The 15,509-nt window shown below is 36.6% G+C and overlaps 1 protein-coding gene across 2 annotated transcripts; it reads left to right on the top strand.

Annotated features, from left to right (window-relative positions):
* The first annotated feature begins 35 nt into the window (after positions 1-35).
* Positions 36-15,291, top strand: CENPQ (centromere protein Q). Of its 2 annotated transcripts, none has more exons than XM_061194990.1 (9): positions 36-86; positions 4,193-4,335; positions 5,097-5,151; positions 6,214-6,334; positions 6,920-6,988; positions 7,540-7,669; positions 12,605-12,724; positions 12,879-12,953; positions 14,475-15,291. In XM_061194990.1, exons 2-9 carry the CDS (start codon positions 4,234-4,236, stop codon positions 14,604-14,606), a joined length of 804 nt encoding a protein of 267 aa, XP_061050973.1. In that variant the 5' UTR covers positions 36-86; positions 4,193-4,233; the 3' UTR covers positions 14,607-15,291. The 2 variants fall into 2 exon arrangements, with proteins under 2 accessions (XP_061050973.1, XP_061050974.1); XM_061194991.1 differs by lacking the exon at positions 36-86 and adding an exon at positions 420-458.
* Positions 15,292-15,509: the final 218 nt, after the last annotated feature.

Raw genomic sequence — 15,509 nt, 5'->3', positions numbered from 1 at the left:
TCACTTCCGGGTCTCCGCGGCTTTGGAAGGTTTGGGCGCGAATTGCTCTGAGCGCGGCACCTGGAAGGATTCAAGAGGCGTCTTTGGTGAGTAGTGAAAGCGCTTTCCCTGACGCTGGCTCCAGTTTGGGGATGAGTTTTGTGTGCGGCGCGTTGGTGGCAAACTCGGCGACTCGTGTTTGAGGAGCTTGAGGTGGTTTTCAAAGAGCAGGGAGATCCGAACAGGTGTGCCCTTCGGAGCCAGTGATTGAAAAAGTGGTATTTGATTCGCAAGGAGTGAGTGAAGCCACGCATGGCTCCTCCCTCCTTTCCCCGAATCATCGTAATCCTTGTTCTCCCTCCTTAACCTCTCCCGCAGTCAGTCGTGGGGCGAAGTGCGGCCTTAGTGATGAGTGCCTTTGAGCCTTAAGGAAGCTGCGGTCGGCAGCGTCGCTACACCTAGGCCTCATTTGTCAAGAGGTAAACATTGTGTATTTGCAGTTTTGCCAGACGTCGTGCTCACCTGTTGTGCCCATACAGAGGTCTAGCTTGGTGGCTTCCACGAGTTTCAGCACGCTGGCAAAGAAAACAAGACAACCTAGAATACTTCCCTGTTTCCTACAGAGTAAAGAATACATTCTTTACTGCAGTATATAGTCTGGCTGCAAACTACAGTCCCAGTCTTTTTTTCTGTCCATTCCTCCCTTACACGTCAAAGCCTCTCTGAATTTTTTCTGCCCCTGAACAGACCAGTTTCTTTTGAAGTGTCTTGCCAACGGGCTTTTTTTCTCTCAAATGCTTTACTCCCCTTCCTTCTGGCTAAATATTTCAAAATGTAATTCAAATATTACTTTTTTCTCTGAATTCTGTATGTCCCCCCTCCATACCCACACCAGTTTGAGATATTCACTCATTTGTCTCGTAATATTTGTCGCATTGTGTATAACTGAATATACATAGGAATTGTTTTCACGTGTCTGTAGCTACTACCACTAGCCTGTGGTTTCCTGCGGATCCAAAACAGGCCAAAGTTTACTCTTCCTTTTTGTATATGCTACAACTAGCCCAACAGTAACAGTAGATTATTTTATTTATTGAGTTCTTACTATGTCCCAAGTTCTAGGCACTTTATGTATTCTGTACAAAATTTTAGCTTTACAAAAGCCTTTGATGTTGATACTTTTAGCCGTGGGGAAAGTGAGCAAATTTAGTTCCCCAAGGCTATACAGCTAGTTAAATGACAGAGCTGGGATTTGGAACCTGGGCAATTTGTCCTCACCCCTGGCTGGCTCTTGGCAGTGGTTCTCAACCTCGGGCAGTTTTGCACCAGCGGACATTTGATAACCTCTGGAGACAATTTTGGTCTGTCCCATGCAAAATGTTAATAGTGCTGAGGTGGAGGAACTTTCTGCACTATGGCTAATTGCCTCAAGTAGGTATCAATGAAAACAGAGCTTTTCAGACTGTCTGTGGTAAAGGACCAATTTTGGGTTTTTTAAAAATTTTTAATCAGTCACAACTGATACTTTTGTAAAATACAATTTTTAAAAAACTGAATACTAGCCAAACCCATGGAACATACAACACCAAGAATGAGCCCTAATGTAAACCATAGACTTTGGGTGATAGGATGTGTCAGTGTTGGTTCACGGACTGTGGCAAATGCACTGCTCTGGTATGGGATGTTGATAGTAGGGAAGGGGGGGTATGCTCGAATTTTGTACTTTCTGCTGAATTTTTCTGTAAATGTAAAACTTCTCTAAAAAAGAAAGTCTTTTTTTATGAATTATTAGAAAAATTAAACTTAAAAAGAAAAAACAAAGCCAGTTATTTTTTGGCCAGATCTAACATACATAAAATTGTTGTCAAATTGCCATAAAAGTTTCTAAATGAATACTTTTAATGTCTATACTTTAAAAGACTGTAACAAACAGTTTGTGAATCAAATTTGGAGTAGCACTGAATTACATGTTACTGAATAAAGAATATCAAGAAAAACGATGAACAAAACCAAACTATAAATAAGTGCCAAATGAAAGAGACCGTAAGAGCCCACAGACTTTTAGAGAGCGTTGAGGTGGAGTGGTTAGGAAGGCTTTCAGAAGCAGGCGGCTCATGATCTGAGAGGAGATTGGGCACAGACAGGAGAGAGCAGCTCGGGTAGAGTATTTGCACTACTCAAAGTGTGTTCCGGAAATCCAGTCTATCTGGAGAGGGAAATGCAGTTGAGGAGTAGTGGGAGAGAAGTATGGAAAGCTTGGCAGGTCTAGATTGTTAAGGACTATAAATGTCATGGTAAAGAGTTTGGATGTTATAAGGTAGGTATTACGGAAGGATTTTTCTTTTTTAATGAAAAAAAATTACCTATCTTGTTCCAAAATTTGGGATAGGAAACAACTTGGTAGGGTTGACTTATAATTTTTCCACGCAGTGTCAGCTGCAGTGTATTGGCTCAGGTACGTGCTCGAGGCTGGCAATCGTTGGTGTTAGCTATTGGTTGGGAGTTCAGCTGGGGCTTTTGCCTGGGTCTTCAGTTCCTCTCCGTGTTGGCCTTCCTCATAGAGTGCTAGCTGGGTTTCAAGAGCAAATATTCCAAGCAAGGGGAAGTTGCAGCTGCTAGTCTCTTCATATTTGGGCCAGGAAACTGGTACAGAATCATTTCCACCATATTCTACTGCTCAAACCGCTGCACAGTCTGTAAGATTTAAGACAAGGGGACATATACTTCACCTCTCAATAACAAGAGTGAGAAGGAATTTGCACCATTTTTAGTCTCCTAAATGGAATGAGGACTAAATCTCAGCCTTCAATTGTTCTCTCACCTGGATGCTCTTCTTCAGTGAACAACTGTACTGTACATGGCAGTCCTTCCAGGAGAGGTCCACAAGCAAAACTCTCATATGGATTGGTTTTTAAGTAGGAGAAATATATGGCGTGGATGTCAAGTTGAGAGAATTTGACATTTCAGGAATGCAACAGAGGAGACTGGGTGTAGAATAAGGTGCCACATTGTTCAAAAGCAGGGTAAAGTGTATTTTAGCTTCCACTGCTTTTTGTAACTGATCTGACATGTAGTCTCCAAGTATGGTTTGTGATCTTTCAGTTAATTCTTTCTTTCCCACTATTTTTGTCTTACGGGAAAAAGAAAAGCTTGAACTTTTCCTTTTAAAATTTGAGAGAATAGATTTATCCAGAGTACCCACTTTATTGTCTGTCTCTAAATCTGCGTGTATGTTTAAATTGTAGTAATGTGATAAACTCTGAATTTTTAGAAAAGGAATGGTGACTGGTTTATCTATATATCTAACTATATATGTCTAGAAAAATATGTATATATAATGTACACACCACACATACTTGTGTGTGTGTGTGTATATGTGGGTTTGTGTTCACGTGTACTGTACCAAACGTGTACGTAACTTCTTAGCTATCTGCTCTTTATGATCTAATGCAGGAATATATATTGTATCCCTCTGTTTCTTTTAGCAGAAATGAGTTTGGTGATAAAGAACTATTAAATGGGGAAAAGGAATTATTCTAAATTTTGTCATTGACATTCTCATCTCCACTCCGGTGCCTGTTTTGTAATGTGTGAGAAGACAGAGTAATCAGTATACTTCTGTGCTTTTGTTAAAATGCACATAACCCAGAAAAAGTTAAAGCTTAACTTTTTAACTTTTTAATTCTTAATTCCTTATGAGTGAATTTACCACATGAATATCTACAACGTAGATTCATGGTATAATCCTAAAAATTATCGTCTCCCATCTTTGACGTTAAGTTGAATGATAAATCCACTAAGCCTAAAATAAGAAGGCCTGAATGTTATTCTTTGAGTTGACATTATCTGTGACTAGAGTAAAACAATTTAGCACTATATATTTCCATTTTCTTGGATTTAAATATAGAGATAACGTTATTGTCTGGGGGAGTATAAAGTAAGAGGTGTAAAAGTGTTTTTATATAAGATTTTTTAATGCCATACAAATGGAAGAAATTTTTAGGAATGAAATTGAATTCGATATCTTTACTCTAATGAGAACCAATGTTATTTGTTTTAAAATATATTTAAATGTTTTAAAAACACACAATACTATCCCAAAGCTTTCTTTATGATTTTTTTTTTAAAGGCAAATTTGGAACATTTATAGGCAGTCTTTTTAACAAAATGTTTTAAATAAAATAAGTCTTTAGTGTTCTTTTCATCTTTACAGACATTTTGAAACACTGTTATAGTTGTTCTGTTTACATCAAGATGTCTAGCAAAGCAAATCCTTCTAAGAAAAGGTCTCAACATTTAAAAAGAAATCCGAAAAGAAAAATTGATAATGAAGAAGCGGAGTTATCAGAGAAAGAGGTAATGAAATATCAAGTTTATCATTCAGGACTCTGATTAGAAATATCATCTGTTCTATGTAAAGGAGTATGTGAAGACTAAAGGTCAGCTTTACTACAAATTATAGTAATTCATATTCCACATATATTGTTATATGGGAGCTGTTGCAATATGGTTTGTAAAAGTTCTCACATAAAAATTGTTTACCTCAATTTCTAAAGATATTGATCAGAGAATTCTTTAGGGAAGAAGTGCTATGGGGCATTGCTAAGGTGTTTAAATAGGAAGACTGGGAATATAGTATACAGATTCTATGGCATTCATATGTTAAAAAACAAGAGAATCTGTCAATTGGTGGAGGAGATTTTTATTAACATAGAGAAAAATTAGTTTGGGAGGAATTAGCTTCTTCCTACCATAAAAGAAATAATCAACAATTTTTCTCTATTTACCCTGTATTAGACAATGCCTATATTTGTTTTTCAGGAAAGTATATAACACTATTTCACAGGCAAGATGAGTATGATTTCTTTAAAACATTCTTTGACATCATATGAAATTCTATTATACTTTATCACCATTGTTCAGGAGTTGCTTTAGTATATCCTCTGCTTGTGATAAATACACATCCTTTTTCTGTAGAAGTAGCAATATACTTTTTTTCTGTCTTGCCAGAAGGTATATGAATTCTCTCCAACATACATGACAAATCTATTGCAATAGCAGTATCTTTTTATCTAATGTTTAATTCTTTGTGCATACACATGTGTTTTTCCCTCTAGGTTAGAAACACAGCGAAAAAAAATAAAAGTCATCCAAAACATCTGTCTTCTGAAGGTATTCCCTTTCTATGTCTTGTTTAACCTGTCTTTCCCAAGCTATCTATATTTATGAAAAAATTCTCAGCATCTTGTTTATGAGTTCTGCATAAGCAAAAGACAGTAATAAACAGTTACATTCTTATTTTTGCAAGAATAAGTAGTACTGGTTGGTCAGTTCTTTTGGTCAACTGAAATTTTACTTACCACCTGTAGCAAAATACTGTGTAGGGTCCTAAGTTGAAAGGAGCAAGAGAAATTCAAAGTGTACCACAGTCTGAATTGTTACTGATTTGTGATATACAGACACACCTACTGATTTCTCTTTGAGACAAATATGCTTCTGTTTCGCCACCACTATTTAGATTAGATTGGAACCACTAAGTTTGTCTGGAGTAAATTAGTTTGGAGTAGTCATCTTTACTTAAACATCACTTCGGCATGGAAGAATTTTCTGCCTCTTGTCACCCAAGACCAAGTTAGGTCCTCCGGTTTTATACTTCCATAGTGCACTGTACTTTTTCTTTTGTAATGCTTTGCATACCTGAAATGTAATTATTTAATCTCCCTTCTCTACAAAACTAATCTTCATGTGAGCCAATAGTGTATCTCCTTTGTTTATTTCTTATAAGTAGAATAATATCAACAGCCTAGTAGACACTGATTATCTGTTTGTGGTTTGGTTAATCTCCTTTGTTTCAGTTGCCATCCAACATTTGGCAGAAATCATTTTCTAGTCTTCTCAATGAAGCCCTTTAATTCAGGTCATTTCTGAGAACCAGACTTTTATGTTGAATCCTAAGAGTTGTAGCTTGGTTCTTTATTTAAGATTGTCTTGAGTTTGTATCTGCAATATCACTTAATAGTGTTTTAGTTAATATAACAATAGCATATTGATATTCAACACCTGGCCTGTTATGGCTGTGCAATAAAAAGGAAGTTAAGTAGTTTATACAGCTTCATAATATTGGTTCTCATAATTCCATTAGCTCTTTTAGATAAATTTATATTTGAATCACTTTTTAAGTAAAAACATACAAACTTCTAGAAAAACCAGAGCCTCTTCTTTCACTGGTGACAGGACAAGCAAAGCATACTAATCTAAAACAGGTAAAGATCGCAACCCACAAGAGAAAAACCTGGCAACCTCTTTCGAAGAGTAGCAGAGAACATTTGCAAACTATGATGGAATCAGTAATAATGTGAGTATGAAATTTTTTTCCATTTCACTCTTTTTATTTCTGCTTATATGTTTCCTGTAGACAGTATCCTTTTAAATGTTATTATGTACTTTATGGTGATAGGGTGTTTTTCTCTTTTGCAAGATTTATTTAATGTCTTTTGATGGCCTTAGCATTCAGCAAAAATGTCTTTATTAATTTCAGAAACTTGGAATTTCATCAGTGGAATAAAATTGAAATCTTTGCTTGATCTGCTATCTACAACTTTTTCTGGTGAGGGATACTTTAGGAAGAAGTTAGCTCAAATTGACACTTTATGTGGAAGCTAACATGCTAAAAGGAATACAGAGACAGGATTCTGCCATCAAGGAGCTGAAATCTATCAGAGGAGTCAGGCCTATAAATTAATTACAACAATATAATGTGATAAAAGGAACTTAGATTATTCCTCTGCTTTAAATGTATTTAACATAAAAGAAAAAGTGATTGATTCTGCCTGACTAGTAAAAAGGGGTACTTGAAAGAAATCAGAGAGAAAAAGTAAACAGATTATACTAGTTATGTTTCAAACTAATATTTATTCAATCCCTATTTTTTCTCTTCTAGAGCAATTTTGAGTAACAGTGTTAGAGAAAATGAAAAAATTCAATATCATCTGAACTTCCTAAAGAAAAGGTAATACAGTTATGCAATTAAAAAATGGTTGAAATATAATTGAAAGGTTAAATGATGATTTGTCAGGGATTTGGGGGGGCGACTTATTGCTAAGATTAGCCACTGTTAATAAAAGAACATTACAGGGCTTCCCTGGTGGCGCAGTGGTTAAGAATCCGCCTGCCAATGCAGGGGACACGGGTTCAATCCCTGGTCCGGGAAGATCCCACATGCTGCGGAGCAACTAAGCCCGTGCACCACAACTACTGAGCCTGCGCTCTAGAGCCCACGTGCCGCAACTACTGAAGCCCGCGTGCCTAGAGCCCATGCTCCGCAACAAAAGAAGCCCCTGCTCACCACAACTAGAGAAAGCTGGCGTGCAGCAACGAAGACCCAACGCAGCCAAAAATAAATAAATAAAATAAATAAATTTATTTTAAAAAAAAAAAGAACATTACAGCCCTTGGGAGTATGAGGGAAGAAAAAAGAGGATGACAGTATTTCAAAACAAAAAACAAAAATGATACTAATGGTACTCAAAAATAAAGTTATGTTTTTATTCTATCCATAAGATTGCTGCAGCTGTGTGAAACCCTGAAAGTCCCTCCCAAAAAGCAGCAAGATTTAACTCATGTGTCAAGTCTACTGAAAATGGAAAGGGCACAGCACAGAGCTAATGAAGAGGGTCTGGCATTATTGCAGGTATGAAGTTTGAACAGGGAGTTCATCTTCAGAGGGGAAGGGGGAAAAGACCAAAAAGTTTTTAAAATTGCCATGATATTCTTCTAATAACAAATACTAGATCTTGGACCAGGTTTTTCGTTAACTTTTTTTTTTAACAAAGCAAAAACTTTGCCTGAACTTTGGGCCTCTAAAGTTAAGACTATTTCTAATATATTTGTAATTAAGTAGCAGTCTTATTTTTTTCATCGGACTTTAAATATCAGATTATAGGAATTCATCACTAAATGCTGTAGCATTTCAAAACACATTATTATTAGTTTTTCTGTCCTGTATATGCTACTTTATTGGCAAGAAGAACACATCATCATTACTGTTGTTATAATCATTATAGATAACATGTAATGAGGGCCTTCTGTGTTCTAGTCACTGTTCTAAGCACTTTACAGTTATAGCCCTTAATGATTTAAAGAGACCTGTGCTATATTTCACATTTTACAAGTGTGAAAAAGAGACATATGGGCATTTCTAGCTGAACCTTAGACAAACTGCTCACAGTTATGATGCAAACCTATTAGTCCGATTTCAGGGCAAGTGATTCTTAATCATTATTCTGTAGAAGACAGTGGGAGATAATATTAGCTGTCATGATAAACTGCAGGCTTTTAATTAGTGGATACTTGAACAATTAAGAAAAGCAACCTCAGGGGGCTTATTAAATAATTATTAAAACTAAAACAGATTGGACCATATATCCGTTTGCCATTTTGAAGTAGTTTGTAGATACGGTCTTTGTTAGCAATTCAACTTTGTAAATCAATAAGTTTGTTAACCTTTGTTAGTAAATACAAGGTGGTGGTAGTTTAAGCAAGGAATGCATCCCTAACGATTTCTAATAACTCACCATTCACAAATAGGTCATTCCAGATTTTCCATATGATTGAGAATAGCAATGGAAGGATTTATTTGTGAGCAACAGCTCTACATATATTGTAAATTTATAGAGTGGTATTTTTTAGTGGTTGCCTCACTTTCTTCATTGTATGAGATTGTATTTAACTTTCATCCCAATGTTACTACTTTGCAAGAGTATATTCTCAGTATTGACACTAGCTCCCCCACTTAATGAACAGTTGGATAACATTAATATAGGTTTTTTTTAAATTTCAGCTTTGTCTGAGATATAATTGACAAAATTGTAAGATATTTAAAGTGTACATCATGGTTATTTAATATAACTATACATTGTGAAAGGATTCCCCCCATCTAGTTAATTTCCCTTGTCATCTCACTTTTTTTTTTTTGACCATTTAAGTTCTACTCTCTTTCAATTATATAATACAGATTTCAATTATGTAATATCAGTTATAGTTACCATGTTTTACATTAGATCCACAAACCTGATTCATTTTAGCTGCAAGTTTGTATCCTTTACCAACTTCTCCCTATTTCCCCCACCCGCCCCAGCACCTGGCAACCACTTTTGTACTCTCTGATTCTATGAGTTTGACTTTTTTTTAAAGGTTATTTTAAAAGGTTTTAAAGTATAATAATGGTAAATGTTATTTTAACATTTAATATTTGCATAAAGTACTAAATCAGAGATAGTAAATAGTCTTTGATCAGAGACAGTAAATGATAGTGTGATTTTTGTAACACTGGGAGGCATTTCTCTTTTACACCTAAAACTGGATCTCCGTGTGCCAAAAGCATAAATAGAATTACATGGAAAAAACTGTTTTTCTATACTCGCAACACTTCTGACACCAAATTTGTGGGGTTTTCATACCAAGCAATTCTCCACTTCTCTGTGGAAACCAACTGGGTGTCCTACAATTTAATTCAATTCTACCACTAACTACGTGGAGTTAGCACAGACCCCACAGGTTAAGGGCTTAGTCCCACAGAACTGCCCCCCACTTCAGATGCCAATGCAAGGCCAAGCCTCCTGTACTTCTGACCAACCAAGTATCAATCGGGGCTTCCCATGACCTCCTCCTCCGGTTTGATAATTTGCTAGAACAGCTCGCAGAACTCAGGAAAGCACTTTATTTACTATTACAGGTTTATTATCAAGGATACAACTCAGGAACAGCCAGAGGGAAGAGATGCATAGGGCAAGGTATATGGGAAGGGGCACGGAACTCCCATGCCTGTTCAAGCACCTCCATGTGTTCACCAACCTAGAAGCTGTCTGAATCCAGTAATTTAGAGCTTTTATGGAAGCCTCAGCATGTAGGCATATCTATTATTAACTAAATCTCCAGGCCCTCTCCCCTTCTCAGAGATCAAGGATCCAGGCTGAAAGTTCCACCCCTCTGATCACAGGATTTTGGTTGCTCTGGCAACCAGCCTCCATCCTCTATGAGTTATTCATTAGCATAAATTCAGGTATGGTTGAAAGGGGCTGATTATGAATCACAAAAAGTGCTCCTCTCACTTCAATCATTCAGAAAATGCCAAGGATTTGGAAGCTCTGTGCCAGGAATCAGGGATGAAAATCAAATGTATATTTAATAACATCACAACAGCCTAATGTCTGCTTCACAGTCAGTTAGTTACTCAGTTGAAGCACTGTTGGCATTTTGGGCATAAGAGTTCTTCATTGGCATAAGAGTCTTTGAACTAGGAGTTTGTAGGTTTTATCTGTGTCTATTAGTTTTCTCCAATGTGCCTTACTTAGAATGGCTTTTTCCCACTGCAGCCTAGAGTTACTGCTGGTGATGACTTTCCAAAACCTGTATCAGTTACCAGTAAGAGAAGTTGTGTTCATGCAATAAGGACACATTCATTGAACTCTCGCTGCTGCTGCTAGGGAAAGGCAGTGGTGAACAAAGTCTTTCAGAGATACCGAGAAGATGGTATAGGACCTGCTGGGGCATAGTTTTTTTTGTTTTTTTTTTTTCATTCGTTTAATTAATTAATTAATTTTTTACTTTTGGCTGCGTTGGGTCTTCGTTGCTGCATGCCGTCTTTCTCTAGTTGCAGTGAGCGGGGGCTACTCTTCGTTGCAGTGAGCGGGCTTCTCATTGTGGTGGCTTCTTTTGTTGCAGAGCATGGACTCTAGGCGTGCAGGCTTCAGTAGTTGTGGCTCGCAGGCTCTAGAGCACAGGCTCAGTAGTTGTGGCGCACGGGCTTAGTTGCTCCGCGGCATGTGGGATCTTCCCGGACCAGGGCTGGAACCCGTGTCCCCTGCATTGGCAGGCGGATTCTTAACCACTGCACCACCAGGGAAGCCCTGGGGCATAGTTTTTAATCTCTCTGGACCTTACAACCAGAGTTAGCATAAGAAAATATTAGAAGAAGGACAAAAAGTAACATTTCTACAGACAACAAAAGCATGCCAAAAATATGTGTTCACAAAACAGATGAATGCTAACCTAATTTCCCAAGCGAGCGGAAAGAAATTTAGAAAAAGAATAGAAGGTATGAAAAAAGTCATAAATATTAGAAATACTAAAAAATGAAGTTATGGAATTCACGAAAGAATTAGAGCTAAAAGAAAAAAAGCTTTTAGTAATGCAGACTAAGTTAGAAGGAGCAATAAGCAAATGAACAGAACAAATAATACTTAAATAAAAGGTAAAGTAAGGAGAAAATTTTAAGACTCAAAAAGAAAGAATGACATTTTTTTAAGGTATTGAGGAAAAGTGACAAATATAAAAGTTTGGCAAAAAAGATACAGCATGGATATGGTATGAATACCCAAAGAAGATAACCAAAGCAATGGAACAAAATTAATTTTTTAAATTATACTGAAAAATTTTAGTTCTTATTACATTAACCCTTTCCTTCATTCAGTGCTATTATTCATTCCCTTTTGTAGTGTGTTGAATGGTGGCCCACCAAAAGATATGTCTAAGTCCTAATGCCTGGAACCCATGAATGTGACCTTATTTGGTCTAATAAGTGTAGCTCACAGACCCAAAGTCATGGGTACTCAGGGATTAGCACACTATTCCTGTAAGGGCCAGGTGATAAACATTTTACTCTTTGTGAGCCATGTATGGTCTTTGTTGCATAGTCTTGTTTTGTTTTTTAACCATCCTTTAGAAATGTAAAAACCATTCATAGCTCTTGGACTGATCAAAAACAGCCTATGGGCAGTTGCAGACCTCTGCAGGTACCCTTTTTAATGGTTACTAGAAGCCATAATATATTTGTTGAGGAAAATTACTGTAGTTGACGGTAAAAATTCAGCTTCCAGTATTTGGAGAATGATGTAGATGTAAGTATCAACCATATCACTCCTCAGGATTTAAGAGTTATTATTTCTGTATGACTTCTGTGTGGCTTCTTTACTTGTTCTGTGATCCCCAGGGGCAGTGCTATCCTTGGCTGTTGCTAGGACTAGATTTGAAAGCAGTACAGTACTTAATACCATTTAGAAACCTGGAAGCTGGCTAACTCTGTGTGTGGCCTGCAATCAGTACACCCCTGATATCATTCTACTCATTTCATTCATTTCTTATTTTCTCTTTGTTTTCCCCCGTAAGTTATATTTTCTTTTTAGGTGGGAAACTGCCACTCATTTTCTATTACTATCTCTGCCCTAATGTTCAGCATTTCTTTCTTTTGGCAAATGAAAATAGCACTCAGATGTTCCTAAATTAAAGTTAGAGTTTCTCTGCTGTTACATACCGCTTAAGGAATGCTCCTGTACCTGCTGCCATCAGTCCTTGGGCTCTGCTAGATTCACACAGGTCTTCCAGGATATCTGATGCCTGCAGTTTTCGTAAGTTTTTGAGGAAAGCTTCACATACATCTTTGTTCCGTTGGTAAATCAATTTCTAGGGAGTCTGTTTTCTGAAAGAAAAATGAAAATTATCAGTTTCTTCCAGAAGTGTTTCAATATATAAGGTGTTTTTAAAATATGTATGTATATATTAATAGCTGTTTGGGTTTCATTTAATAATATATTTAATTTAAAACATTAGCTTTCTCTCTCTGATGCAGGAAGAAACAGATAAAATAGTGGAGACCATAGAGTCAATGACTGGGGATATTCACAGCTTAAAGAACAAAGTTCATGTTCTGAGAAGTGAGGTAGAAGAAGAGGAAAGGAAGGTAAAACAGGTAATTTTTTTTAAAAAAAGTATCGCTAGAATCTGGATATAATTTTTCATGATTAGATTCTACCCAGACAGCTTTTGAGTGTAATAAGAGAAGTCAGCCTTTTGAAATAATCTAGCTTTATGAAATAATCTGTAGCTTTCTTTTTCTACTTTAGATGTTTCAAATAGATAGTGAGGTACTCTCTCTTCCCGAACTTTCTCAGAAGAGTCTCAAAGCACCCATACTTCAGGTAAGTACCAATTTACCATATTAACTGCATCACCAGTTACGAATTGTATATATGTAAAAACATTATATGCTATTCCTTTTTTTTTTTTAAACGAAATCCATGATATAAACTGTAAGGCAAAATTATTTTTCTCATTTGACAGTATAACTTGAACATCTCATTCTTGTCAATAGCTGTATAGCATTCCATTGTATGGATGTGCCATAATGTAATAATTTGTGAAAATGATGGAAACATATAATTTTTGCTAGTACAGGTAATGCTAGGAACACCCTTGCGCATATATCTTTACACATTTGTGCAGTCATGGCTGTAGGGCGGGTTTCTGGAAGCAAATCCTGACGGCTGCTTTTGTTTGTGCTTCTGATACTGGTGTGTGCAGCTTTTCCTAAGACAGTGCTGTGTCCACATTTGTGCAGTCATGGCTGTAGGACGGGTTTCTGGAAGCAGATCCTGACGGCTGCTTTTGTTTGTGCTTCTGAAAATGGCGTGTGCAGCTTTTCCTAAGACAGTGCTGTGTCCACATTTGTGCAGTCATGGCTGTAGGACGGGTTTCTGGAAGCAGATCCTGACAGCTGCTTTTGTTTATGCTTCTGATAATGGCGTGTGCAACTTTTCCTAAGACAGTGCTGTGTCCACATTTGTGCAGTCATGGCTGTAGGATGGGTTTCTGGAAGCAGATCCTGACAGCTGCTTTTGTTTATGCTTCTGATAATGGCGTGTGCAGCTTTTCCTAAGACAGTGCTGTGTCCACATTTGTGCAGTCATGGCTGTAGGAGGGATTTCTGGAAGCAAATCCTGACAGCTGCTTTTGTTTGTGCTTCTGATAATGGCGCGTGCAACTTTTCCTAAGACAGTACTGTGTCCCATTTGGGCGTACAGAGCACACTGCTAACTTACCTTTGCAAAGGGCCCCCATAGGTATTATAGTGTAAGTGTTCACAGTGGTAGAAAGCCTTTACGTTTCCCCAGAAAGTAACAAAATTTTCCTGTCTTAAATCTACCTAGGGTGAGAGGAATGGGAATGGGCAGAGGGAAAACAGAATACCATAGATTTAAAAGCAGAATGGCAGTGAGTTGATGATAATTGAAACTGAGTGAAGATTATATGAGGTTTATTATACCATTCTCTCTAAATAACATACATATAACATTTTTCATAATGAAAGATTAAAAACTAATTATATGGATAAAGGTGGTCAAAAGGTACACACTTCCAGTTATTTATAAATAAGTCATGGGGATGTAATGGACAGAATGGTGACTAGAGTTAATACTGTATTGTATATTTGGAAGTTGCTAAGAGAGTAGATCTAAAAGTTCTCATCACAAGGAAGAAAAAGTTTGTAACTGTGTTTGGTGATGGATGTTAACTAGACTTACTGTGGTGATCATTTTGCAGTGTATACAAATGTCAAATCATTATGCCGTGTGCCTGAAGCTAATATAATGTTAATGTCAATTATATATCAAAAAAAATAAAAATAAAATTTAAAAAATGAATTATTGTCATGCCCACAGAAAGAAATTTTGATGCTAATTCCAAACCAGAACGCTCTTCTGAAAGACTTAGATGTTCTCCATAATTCACCCCAGATGAAGAACATGTTAACTTTCATTGAAGAAGTCTATAAAAGACTGGATGCCTCTTAAAGAGTTTATTGTTTTGTTTTGTTTGTAGATTGTTCCATATGAGTTTAATGTTTATGAATTTGTAGAAATGTTATTCTACGTGATATTGCCGGGGCTGAGGCTTCTTCAGGATTCTCCTAATACGCACTTTAAAATTAACCTCTATAAATCTACCATTAACCTCTATACATCTAACGTAGGCCTTGAAAACTGTTTTTATCAATTCCCACCTCTAGGAACTCCCATTTATGTTGCTGTATTTCCAGTTATTTGCCTAAAACCGTAAAATGAGAACAGCCACAATCTGATGGTTTATAATGGCTGAATAGAGTTCATTTATTGGTTAGTGCAGAGGAAATATGATACTGTGACTTAACATACGTAAAGTGTTTATAGTGCCTAGCACATAAAAATGTAAGTGTTTGGTATCGATATTGTTTTTTGCTGATGACTTGCATTTTCTGTCCAGTCATGTGGAACTCTAGAAGTCCCCAAATGCCTTTGCTCTTTTACATAACTCCCTAGACTTTTTGTGGCATAATTAAGATTTGCTAGGTGTCTTTAACTTTAGAGGTAGCATGAACATTTTATTTCTTTGGTTAGGTTAGTGAATAGATGTTGAATATTTGTTTTCTACTCTCATCAGAGCATACCTTTATTTCATAAAATTGTTAAAAACGAACCCAAGTTCATTTATTCCCTTAAAATAAACACCAAACCAAAAAAACTCCCTTTCTAAATCTTCTCATTGCAATAATAAGCATATACACGTGAAGAAATTATCACTTAAATATATTAAAAATCATTTTTAACCAACCACAGTATATTGTCTGGGTTGCTTTTATCTGTTTATAAAATAAAATAACTGTAATTTAATTACTTTTCTGTCTAACCTAGAATGTTTTGTCAGTTAATTTAGAGGGT

Source organism: Eubalaena glacialis, chromosome 7 (genome assembly GCF_028564815.1).
Source record: "Eubalaena glacialis isolate mEubGla1 chromosome 7, mEubGla1.1.hap2.+ XY, whole genome shotgun sequence".
Lineage (NCBI taxonomy): Eukaryota > Metazoa > Chordata > Mammalia > Artiodactyla > Balaenidae > Eubalaena > Eubalaena glacialis.
This window is presented reverse-complemented; position numbering and strand designations above follow the sequence as displayed.